General features: G+C 42.4%; 1 protein-coding gene across 1 annotated transcript in view; it reads right to left on the reverse strand.

Moving 5' to 3' along the window:
* Positions 1 to 13,041, reverse strand: part of LOC124613174 (5-formyltetrahydrofolate cyclo-ligase-like) — a 97,660-nt gene that overhangs the window by 33,827 nt on the left and 50,792 nt on the right. Inside the window, exon 3 of the mRNA XM_047141810.1 lies at positions 6,312 to 6,439. Coding sequence (XP_046997766.1) covers positions 6,312 to 6,439 — 128 coding nt within the window. The remainder of the gene's footprint in view (positions 1 to 6,311; positions 6,440 to 13,041) is intronic.

A 13,041-nucleotide genomic window follows, 5' to 3' on the forward strand; every position in this document is an offset into this window, starting at 1 on the left:
TAAACTTCCCATTATTTTGCAGGAAGAATGGAACAAGATTCCCTTAAAAACCGTACAGACCAATGTTTATCCATTTCTGAACGACTGAAAGCTGTGTCCCCTACACAGTATTACACATTGTAATGTATTTTTGATGTTTTCACATTTTTGTCCAACCCCGGTGTGCTACATAAACATGAAGTATAGGAATATAGCACAATAAAATTTCTGCATCCGTATCATTGTGGTTCAGCAAAAGACGCCCATGACGAACGGCATCTCGGACACAGCGTCTGCAACGGGCAAGGACGGAGGGCTTTTTGTTGAGTTTTAGAAATTCAATGAACACCATAAACTTCACAGCAGCCGTTTCGACGTCATGTTACTGGATTTTACGATCTTTCCTAAGTGCGACGTGACGGTAGTAACAGTACCCGATCGGCGTATTGTACCGAGTACGTAACATAACTTACCATTAATTTCTGCACACGGCGACACCGCGCTAAGACTCACCTGCAAAACTGATATAATCAGAATTCCTGAACCTGAATGATGCATCACGTACAGCGTCATTCTGGTAACGCTGTGAGTGTGCCTCGCGTCTGTAGTTTCGGGTCTCAACTATGTTATTGAAACTTCCTGGAAGATTAAAATTGGTTGCCAATCGACGACACCAACTGGTAAGTTTACCACTTGCGGACAACTGTCGTACGAGCTAAGTTATCCAGGCACGACAAACACCCCGTCCTAACAGCTTCACTTCTTCTATAAAATCTCTCCAGTTATTCAAATTGCACAGAAGCTCTATTGCATACTTGATGTAGTAACGCCTCAAAGGAATGATACAGCAGAGAAGTGACTTAGCCATAGCCTAGGAAATTGTTCCCAGCACGAACCTTTCAGTCTATTTTGTACTGTGGGCTGTTTTGGAATTTTCTAGAAAAAACCTGTCCTGATCTGCCATAGAGTTTTAACCTGCATGAACATTCAAAACAGGTAACTACACTCCAGAGAGAAAGCTTCGTTCTGGGAACTATGTTATCACTAACCAGTGCATACCTATAGAAAAACAGAAAGAGCTTCTTATTTTTAATATCGCAAACTATATGTGCGTTGACAGAAAATGTGCTATAATCCTGGACTGGCATTCAGTATAGTTTCTCGTCAACTTTCAGCTAACTGAATATTTCACTAAACAAATAAATAAGTGCCATGTGGCTACAAGCTTCGGTAGCTTATTTTCATCAAGCGACATTCATTAGGCCTCACAATGAAGAGTAGAGCACCTTCGGTATTTTCCGACAGCAGAAAAATTTGAAATGATCGTCGGGTTTCGAACCCGGGGTCTACACATGGATAGCCAGCGACACTAAACTCTTTCTCTTCCTTCTGAAAATACTGAATTTATTCAACAGCAGATAATACGAAATTCCTTACATTGGCCTGAAAAGCAGTATAATATATACTCTGATTTCGTTCAGAAACTGCATAGCGCACGTGTTGTATGCACACGTATTAGATACTTTAGCGATTTGTTTCCGTCATCAAAACTTTACATAAAGCTCATCTGAACATGGGTCAGAAACCCTTCGTCATGGATGTGTGAAAGAAATTACCCTAATGACTCCTGGTAATGTAATTAACCTCAAACGTCCATTTTTACTCACTTTCTTGTTTGCAGTTGGCCATGGTATTTATTTAGCTTTGTCTCGTTCATTCTGTTCTAAAGGAACTCCTATCGCTACATGTCACAACGATTTTTTTTTTGTGTCTGAAACGACGGATATGTGAGTACACTATACGTGCGGCTTAGCAGGTGGAATGCGGGCGCAGAAATTCACTGTCATGCTGATCGTTACCCTGGGAGACAATTAACCTTGTGCAAGAACATTTGCACGACTCCAACAACTCTTGCAAGCGAGAGACTCATTTGAGAAGAGAGTTATTGATGCTGGGAGACAATGTAATGAACGTACGACTAAGCTCGAAGAACGGGTTCTTCGTACTGTGCCCGAAACTCATGGCAATGGAAGCATTAATCAAATGACGATCTGGAATATTCTGCATTAAAATCTTCGACAGGTGCAAGGATTATGTATGGCGGACTTTCAACCGAGAATAATTTTCTGTCAACGCACATTAGGGCAGTGTCATGTGTTTCTGCAGTTTTTAACGTGTACCTTATTCACAGACGAGGCTTATTTGTAAAGTGATGGGATCTCCAATTGTCTTAACAATCACGAATGGGCTTACGAAAACCTCCATGAAGTGCCACAAGACGGATATCAGCAGAGGTTCAGCCTCAACGTGTGGGGTGGAATCATTCGTGTCCACATCATCGACTCCTATGTCTTTCTACAACGCCTGACTGGACAATCGTAGATGCAGATTGTCAGACATGAGTTGCTTCCTTTACCTCATAAAATACCACTAGACGTCATCCAACGAGTGAGGTTTATGCACGATGGTTCTCCATCTGACTTTGCACGGGTAGTTTGATAGTATTTGGACAAACACTGACTGAACAGGCGTATTGATCACGAAGATCTATTGCAAGGCCTGCCCAATCTCCCAATTTGAATCCAATAATTTTTTTCCTTTGGTGACATTTTAAACCTTTTCAGCTCTCATACCGAATGTGTGTATTGAGGGAGCGTATCCAAAATTGATTTGACCAAATAGGGACAACGCCAGGAGTTTGCTATAACGTATAGCGAAGTAAAGAACACAGGCTCAGGGGATTTATGGAAGCAGGAGGTGATTACTTCGAGCAGTTTCTGTAAACGTAAATGTGTTTGGTGTCACTTCTGTGCCATGAATAATACTTTCACACATTATCAACGAAGAATTTTCGGTCCCATGTTCATATGAACCTTTTGCAAAGTTTCGCTGTCAAGAATAAATCCCTAAAGTTTCTCACACGTCTTCATACACCCTTTACATTCAAGTCAACTTCATATAAGTGGAAGTCTGTTCTTTTGGAAGTTGGCCTATCTTTCCTTGCAATTTTTAGTTTGTTTTGACTTATGGTGCTGCGATTTAATGTTGCGCCAGAAATCTTCTTTACTCTTAATTTCTTCTGTGAAGATATAACAGACTACATTAACACAGAAAATCTGTAACACAAGTAATCTGGCTCATTAACACAAATATAATAACGAGACAAAAATAACACTGAACTCATACAGCATACGACACTGAAACCAGAAACAATAATACATAAATAAAGTATAATAGAAATGTATCAAGAGATTAAGTTGCATGAATCACGGCTAGTTATTATACCACGTGCCATATTAACTTGTAATTAGACTACATTAACGCAGAAAAACTTTCACACAAGTAATCTAGCTAATCAACACGCATAGAAACACAAACAAAACCTAGATATTAGAACACTTCTGCGAGAGATGAATCAAATCGTTTCATCGGAGACGTGAATTATCTCGTGTAATAAAGTAACAATGGGACGCGCCGGCCAGAGACGTCGAGTTCGGTGACACATTCCGAGACCAGCTCCCTGAATAGCGCCTGCATTAGTCTTCCCTATCTTCTTTCTCTTCTTGTAAAGTAATATTTTATAATTTTCCATTTTATAATTTAATGTATCATAATTTCACTAAGTAATCAGTGCTGTATCTCAAATAAAAAGGAGAGGAGACCTCCACAACGGTGCCCGCGGCCTCAGCCGTGGGGCCTTGGGTACCGGCTGAGTGGACCGAGTGGAGCGCTACGACCCGCATGAAATTTATCAGATGGCGGGCCCTAGTTGTTTAAGTGCAGCCTTGTACACTAGAGCAAAAACTGTGCTCGCACTGCGCTCCAGAGGGATGCGACCAGGTCCACTGACGTTGCTGGCCAACGATGACCTTAGAGAAGGGTTGAATCGTCCGAGGAGTTGTCAACACTAGTTTTAAACTTGGTTGTCTCTCAGCAACCGTACACATGTTTCAACGGAGAAATACCAGTTGCAAATAATTTTTATTACATTCACCTAGGTTTCGACACCTGTGATTTCTTCATCAGAATGAAATTTTAACAACCTTAAAGTTACACTGTGAGCAGGCAATGGTCAAAATTACGAGCAGACATGCTCAAGTCAAAGATTAAAAATTAAAAATATTGTCAAGATCATCATCCTATTGCACATCATGCTGCGAACTGTTGTCTTTCACCGCGAAATGTGTGGGAATCAATGCCACAACAAAAGGGGTGATTTTGATGACACCGTTCATGGTATTCCGTAAGGCCTTTTCGTGTCGATTCTGAGCGGCAGTGTTTCTCAAATACTTTCTCGGTCACCCACAAGGAAACCGTGTGATTTCGACGCTGGCCGGGCGAACCTCGCCTCCGTCGCAGAGGCGTCAAAAGAAGGTGTGACATGTAAGAGAGGCTGTGACTTTTCTCCAGTGCGACACGTCACTGTGGCATTCGGTAGAATTGTGGTAAATTTTGATACCAATATTACATCAATAACCCACGTTGTACCTCACATGAACTTCTGAGCTCTGGTCGTTTATTCGCATTTTTTACACCTTGCTGTTTCAAGCGTCACCGAACCCGAGGGTGACTAGGACGCCACGGTTTGGCGCCATTACAGAGGAATGTTGGAGATACCTTCGAGTCAAATTTAAAACTTCTACGTCGAAATGGTGGACAATTACGGCATTTCGAAAAAGTGCTCGTTTAATTGAGTTGCGCTGTGTACCACCCATCCTGAAAGTAAAAAATCAAAAAAATGCACCTGTACTCGAAATGGTATTTCCAAACTCGGGTATTTTAACGCAAAACTCTATCGACTGTACTAACTAGACGGCACAACCAGACAATATTGAATCAAGACACTTACCATATAAACGAAATTAGAATTATATTAATACCTTCAGGTGTTGACGGGCGTTGATATATAACAACGGGGAAAGGTCAAAATGTTTGACCCGACTGGGACTCGAACCCGGGATCTCCTGCTTGCTCGTTCTCGTTCGTTGTATCCGCTCTGGGCGGACGTCGAAAGACACCCGTTTCAGTTCGTGGTTGATCCATTATTTCAGTTTTTTTATTACAGAGTGCAGCTAGCCCTCTGACCGAACACGCTGAGCTATCGTGCCGGCGTTCAATTTGTTCGTAGCGGACGTCCGATGACACTCGTTCAGGTTGTTCGTTCATCCGTTCACTCATTTTTTTTTATTACAGAGGGTAACTAAACCCTCTAACCGAACACGCTGAGCTACTGAGCCGTCAGTTCGTTGCGTTTGGTCTCGGCGGACGTCACGAGACATCCGTTCAAGTTGATCGTTGATTCGTTGACTCAGTTGTTTTTATTACAGAGAGCACGCAGCTCTCTGACCGAACACGCTGAGCTACCGTGCCGGCTATCTCGAGCACGCCTCCCGCGAGACCTACATTCTCACCTATGTCCACAAACTACATATCCGGATATGTCCGAAAGAACAGACACCATATCCATATAAATATATCGTTCTGGCAATACCGACCATGACCTACTTCTGTGCGGATGCGCACATATTCCCCGAACTCTTACGAGACTTGATAAGAATGTCTTCCACGAGTAATGACTCTGTTGGGGTGGGACACTACGAATGTAGTGTGCGGACATACAAGGTGAGAATGTAGGTCTCGCGGGAGGCGTGCTCGAGATAGTCCCTGCAATGGTACTATCCTCTGTGTTCTCGGTGGCTCAGATGGATAGAGCGTCTACGATGTAAGCAGGAGATCCCGGGTTCGAGTCCCGGTCGGGGCACACATTTTCACCTGTCCCCGTTGATGTATACTAACGCCCGTCAACAGCTGAAGGTTTCAATATAGTTCTAATTTCGTTGCAGACAGCTGTAGGTCATCAACGGTGTCTGTTGTTTCTGGCATGTCCGAAAGAACAGACACCATATCCATATAAGTATACTTACCATATATGTGATTGCAGTGCTGCAAGATTTCCTTTCTTTGACGCCAATTTTATACCGAATATACGCAAGGTACGAAATTTTGTTAGAGGCATCTCTGTAGCGCAGGTGTGGCGTCCGAGTGCACGATTTTTGGTCCACCCTGTATAATGCTGCTTCTTTATAATGACATCCGTGACGTTCATACTTCCTCTATTGGTTGGAAGTGATCACGTGTCTTATTTCACTTTGAATGTGCTGCATCTCTCTGATTAATAAAAACGCCTGTGGCTTCTCTTGTCCTATTCGCATTTTCTTGCGACATTGGTGAAAATCTGTGCTTAGATAGAAGGCAGATATTTGTCTGACGTCTGAGAACCATATAATTCACTCCTAGGAAGCACACGCGCCCTGTCTACCAAGCGTACGTACCTGGGTATGAAGCACGCCCTTCCAGACTCGATGATGCACCGTATGAGCTGCTCGGTGCCGACCTCATCCGCCTTGCTGACGTACGCCGCGACGCGTCGGCTGCGTTCGTATTCGGGACGCTGCAGGAGCTGCTGGCCACAAAATGAGCTCCAGAGTTACAGCACAATGAAATTCACGTTGCTGAAAACATATCACTAACGTTTCTAGTAAGTGCCATCTATCATAATCAGTACAAAGTAACTTGTAGTTCGGTCTACAAACTGTGTGTGACATTTATGCGTGTCTGCAACAAAATGAACGATTCTTACTTACAAGGGAACCTCCCAATCGCACCCCCCTCAGATTTAGTTATAATTTGGCACAGTGGATAGGCCTTGAAAAACTGAACACAGATCAGTCGAGAAAACAGGAACAAGTTGTGTGGAACCATGAAAAAATAAGCAAAATATACAAACTGAGTAGTCCATGGGCAACATAGGCAACATCTAGGATAATGTGGGCACAGGAGCACCGTGGTCCCGTGGTTAGAGCGAGAGGTCCCTGGTTCAAGTCTACCCTCGAGCGAAAAGTTTATTGACTTTATTTTTGCAAAGTTATGATCTGTCCGTTCGTTCGTTGACGTCTCTGTTCACTGTAATAAGTTTAGTGACCGTGTTTTGTGACCGCACCGCAAAACCGTGCGATTAGTAGACGAAAGGACGTGCCTCTTCAATGGGAACCGAAAACATTTGATCCAGGAAAGCACGTCTGATATATTCTATACGACACTGGTGACGGCATGTGCGTCACATGACAGGAATATATTGTCGACCCACCTAACTCGCATACTTGGCGAATGGGTAAAAAGATTCTTCTACCTTGCCCGATTTAGGTTTCCTTGTGGATGTGATAATCACTCCCAAAAAAGTGATGAAAACATAAGAGTGTGTCACATAAACTGCAAAAAATGAATGCAACAGTTTCACAGTCGCACAGTTTTCTCTGTGCTCTGTCAAATCATACGTTTTTAACGTTTTCAAATTTTTCCGTGGTAGACCGTCAAATCCTGCATATGTCCAAGCAAATCTGAACGTGTCCTGGGATTTTGGAGAGCGAAATCGGTTATGTGTGAGTGCCTGAACTATCAATTGTCTGAAAATAAAAGTTAAAACTTTTCGCTAGAGGGAAGACTTGAACCAAGGACCTCTCGTTTCGCAGCTGCTCACGCTAACCACGGGACCACGGCGTTCCTGAGCCCACTTAATCCTTGATGTTGCCTAAGCGGACTATTCAGTTTGTATATTTTGCTTATTTTTTCATAGTTCCACACAACTTCTTCCTGTTTTCTCGATTGATCTGTGTTCAGTTTTTCAAGGCCTATCCACTGTGCCAAATTATAACTAAATCTGAGGGGGGTGCGATGGGGAGGTTCCCTTGTTAGTATTTTTCGTTTAAACCTGAGACACTCTCTGCGTAATACTCGTTATCAAGCGACCACTGAGGTATTTTTTCACGAAGCTATTTTTCACTGAACATAAATAGATCAAGAAGAAATATTTTATTATCTTTTATAGCTAGTAGTGTAGGGAAGCAGCCTACTCACGCTGTAGTAAATTCACATCAGTTTCCATTGTGTGCCAGCCAGTCTGCTGTAACTAGCTCTGACGTCATAAATGTTGCGCAATACCTTAAAAATCAAGCAAATGACCTAAAACTTTTCTAGCATGTCAGGAATAATACTAAATTAATGTGTGTTAAATATCAGTTCGATAACTTCAGCCATTTTCGAAATTTGGACGTTTTTCTGAAAAAATCATTGGCGCAACAGAAAAGAGCTAGAGACTTCAAAATTTATATTTAGATTCATCTTTCATAATGATTTAATAAAAACAGTACTTTGGTTTTCACAAATTAAGATTTTAGTGGAAATTCATGATTTTCTGGTTTTCATCTCAAAACTGAAGGAAGCAAGATAGATTAAGTAGGCTAATAAATAAGGCTAGGATGTTTAGATTTAAATAGGTTGGAGGTCCGCTATGACTATGAAGATGTGAAAAGTTTCTTTTGGATACCTATAAAATTATAGCGATAGCGGATCTCAAAAGGGCCAGTTCAGAGCTCATCTACTGCGTGCAGTGTAATTTAATTAATTCTCTCGCCCAAAATATTTAACTTAGCCACGTCAAAATTTTGTTATCAATACTTACCTGCGTGCTGAATGCACGTTTAAATTAAGAGCTTCATCGGCCATCAGCAAAAGAAGCTATAAATTATTATGTAACTTGAAGTGGTGCGTTACTAGCCCAGCGGCTAGTCGGGAGAGCCGATTTGATCAGGCGTTCCCTTAGCCGTCCGCACCGCGGCTTTATATATAAGAACGCTGCGCGAGGAAGGGAGGCCCCAGTTCTCTCCAGACGCTGAATGACACGCCATCTGTGTCGGGAGTCGCGTCGCATCGGTATCACTGCTACAAACAGCCTCGGATGCCGTATTAAGTTACTAGAGATACGCGGAACCATGAAATCATTTCAAGTGAAGGGTTAATTCTGGGATGATTTTCATTATCTAGCTTCAGTTTGCGTATTGTCGAATTTTCACGTGCCGTCGCGGGACAGACATTCTACCAAATATTTAGCGTGGCGTTTGATGAAATACTCTCATCAAATTATGGCGAGCATTCTTTTTAACATTTAATTCGGATATTTATAGTTGCATCAGCGCATTAGACTCTGAACTGCTCTGTTAGTTAGGTTGTAAGGATACTTGTGTTTTTTATCAGTGAATTTCAGAATATACTCAACTATTTTGGAAAATCGTTTTTGATTAGAAATCCCAGACAATCTCCTAATTCCTCAGAGCTATAAGCTGCAGCTATAATGGTATTCTCAGATGAAGTGGACACTAGGAACTCTATTTGCAGGCTTCACGTTTTGTTAAATCACTTTCTGGGTGCTAAAAAAGTAAATAGAGAGCCAGTGTTGAGAACGGCGAAAGACAGCATTAACAACATTCTAAAAGCCTGAAACGGATTCAACATGCAAGCATTTATACAGCAATTAGATTTTTTACAAATTATTCGCTGGCCCACAGTAGCTAAACCACGCACTATTTTAGCACCGAATTCATATTCGACCTCGGTTATTTCTCTATCATGTACCGTCTTGACACCGAGGCCCACGAGAAAGACTGGCTGGGGCATGTACTTCACGAGACTAGGCTCGTGCTCGCTCGCTAAGCTCATCAGACGAACTGCGTTTCTACACCTGATAAATTGCAATTCGGTATTTGCGATTGCATGTTTAGGTACAAACGGGAAATGCATCTTCTGCAGGAATCCGCTGTTATGGAGCCGTACTGATTATTAGTCCTACAACGGTTGGAATTCTGCAAGGCAACTAACAATTTGTTAGGTCTCTACTGGGTACAAAAAAGTTAAAATCATGCCAAAATAGCCATCTATTGCATGCGACACTACATCTTGCATGAAATGAGGACTGTTAAGTAGAAGAGACGGAATGCTATAAACATACCGTTATACCATTTATATCGAACACGGATCTAAAATTACAGCATACCGCAAAGTTATGTATTTCGTTGTTGGCCGCGCGGTATTAGCCGAGCGGTCTAGGGCGCTGCAGTCATGGACTGTGCGGCTGGTCCCGGCGGGGGTTCGAGTCCTCCCTCGAGCATGGGTGTGTGTGTTTGTCCTTAGGATAATTTAAGTAGTGTGTAAGCTTAGTGACTGATGACCTTAGCAGCTAAGTCCCATAAGATTTCACACACATTTGAACATTTTTTCGTAGTTGTACTTGTAATCGATAAGCCTCCGTAATAGCAGATTCCAGTAGAAGATGTTATTCTCGTTTGTACATAAATACGCAATCACGAGTTACCACGTGCAGAAACGCAGTTCATCTGCCGAGCTGAGGGAGCGAGCTCGGGCCTCCCCTCATGACGTATGCACTGTGGCTTGTCTTTCTCGTGGACCTCGTTTGCCGCACTGTGACGTTATCGTAAGCTAGAATATTAGCAAAACACATGTAATCAGAGGGAAATAAAATTAATTTTTTTCAATATCAAGGGTCGTCTTATTTGAGTGCAACCACTAACATTCCTCTTTATTACGTAGGAAACATATGGCAGTTGGATTATACACTGCTTGGAGATAAGAAGTTAATTACCAAGAAGACATGGTAGACATCTGTGTAACTTGTACACGCACACGCTATCGGCGGGTGTGTAAATGCTTTAGAGTTGCAATTCTCTATGACAGACATAACGGCCACCACAGTCCATTAATGTTGTTACCAAGACTTGTAGGCTATATAAGGGTGAAAAGCGTCAGGTGTTGAGTGAACACTGAAAGACACAGAGATACCGCACATCCGTATTAGACAATGTTATCAGCACCTGACAGTGTGGGACTCCATTTACGCGTTCGGTCGAATCGTGCAATATCTCGATTTTTGGTGCATTTGGAAGTGACAGTGGCTCGAGGTTTGACGGAACGTGAACTTGAGGGCAGACATACTTGTCATTCAGTTTCCGGTCGCCAACGTCTGACCATCACAAGGTTCAAATGGCTCTGAGCACTATGGGACTCAACTGATGAGGTCATTAGTCCCCTAGAACTTAGAACTAGTTAAACCTAACTAACCTAAGGACATCACAAACATCCATGCCCGAGGCAGGATTCGAACCTGCGACCGTAGCGGTCTTGCGGTTCCAGACTGCAGCGCCTTTAACCGCACGGCCACCTCGGCCGGCCCATCACAAGGGAGGATCCTCATACTGTGCACCAAGTACATCATAACCCCTTCACATCAGCGCCTGCCATACGAGAACAAGTAATGGACCCGTTGATCCAGTCTGTGACATCCCGCACCATTAGTGGGAGACTAGCAGACGGCAACGTTTGCAGAGGGAAGCATGGACTGCTGATAAGCGGATTCTCATTGTGTTGAGCGATGAAGCGTGATTCTCTCTTACCCCGGATGTCCATTGTCGGGCGATTCTCGCGGCGAACTGGGGACAAGTCCCATTCTTAAGGTGTGGGGAGCTATCAGATAAGACTTCCCGTCTCTGTGAACTGTGCAGCTTAAAAAGACATTACTAAAATTACGATATAGTATCTGTCAACCTGTGCGGGAATCACGAATTATGCGAGCATAAGAGTTGTGATGAAGTGATATATGAAAGTTTGGATCGGCCGCGAGGCGTGCTCGGATAGCCGATTTGATTAGGCAACCGCTCACGATTAAAGGAAAATCCGTATACGAATCTCTGTCCGGCACAAATTTTCACGTGTCGCAAATATCTGACGTCAATGCACCGCAACAGAAAGCAAATCTTTTTCGTAATGTTTACCACTGCTGTAATCGTCAAAGACAGTGTCTGTTCCCTTAAACATACAAGCGTGTGTCAAGGACATTGAACCGTGCAGGTATAGAAGCTGCATAAACACAGGCATTGTAAACACCAATAAAAAAATGAATTTGCGATTTTTGATTGAAAATCCGGAATACTCGAAATTATGATCGCAAACAATAAAAAATATTAAGAGCTGTTCGCAATAACTAATATGTTTTTCAATTACACTGATCAGTCGGAACATTATGACAACCTACCTAATAGCCCGTATGTCCACCTTTGGCACAGATAATAGCGGCCACGCGTCGTGGTATGGAAGCAATGAGGCCTTGGTAGGTCTCTTCTAACAATACCACCACTTGCAAAGTAGGTTAGAAATCAAATTAATAATGTTGCTCACGCATCATATATTCGTTTTATCGGGCAACAACAAAGTTATTGACTGTGGATGGTATCGTCAGAATGGAAATAATGAAGTCACTGTAAAAAAGTCATTAATTTTGGCACTTATCTTGAATGGATTCCCACGCAGATTTCGTCGAAGTTGTTATGGCTCATCTTGTTGATTCTAGGGTGATTCCACTTCGACTGCTAGAATGTCCAGATCTGTATTTTAGCAATATTTGAAGACCTAACGAATGCGTTTTTCAGGAAATTCTTAATGATCAAACAATTCCAGATCAGAACAATGGTATTGTAGAAATAAGTTTTGACTTTGTGTTCACGATCCACATTTTTATTAAACTTCTTGCAAATTCACATATACTTCTTCTTAACTGTCACATCATCAAGAAAACAGTTTTGTATCAATCTTCATGTATTTAATTTCCACTTTAACCAAACACAAGACTTGACTGTTCTTTTACAAAGCGAAATAACAACTTAACTTCTGCAAAGTGAAACCAAGACTGCTCTGTGCGTATTCGCGCCAAAACGGTTAGAAGTAAGTCAAAGATTTTGACAGCCTCACAGAAATAAATGCACACAAGAACCATATCACTGTAATATATCGATACATCGGAGTACCTATACATTAATAAAACCAAAAGTGGATATCGTCACAAAAATATGTCTGTTACTTCGCAGAAAAGTAGTACTATGTGCCGTAACGGTCACGTAAATAAAGAACCATTACACTCTGGAGGGAGTTGGCACCACGTCTGGACACGCAAGTCATCTAATTCCCATAAATTCCGGGGAGGAGGGCATTTAGGGGACAGCACATCAATTGGAACTCGACACTGTGGTCCTTGAATCATTCCACCACACTCACGGCCTTGTGACATGGCGCATTATCTTGTTGAAAAATGCCATTGGCTTCGGGAAACATGATCGTCATTGAGGGTTGTACGTGGTATACAACCAACGTACGATACTTCTC

Source organism: Schistocerca americana, chromosome 4 (assembly GCF_021461395.2).
Source record: "Schistocerca americana isolate TAMUIC-IGC-003095 chromosome 4, iqSchAmer2.1, whole genome shotgun sequence".
Lineage (NCBI taxonomy): Eukaryota > Metazoa > Arthropoda > Insecta > Orthoptera > Acrididae > Schistocerca > Schistocerca americana.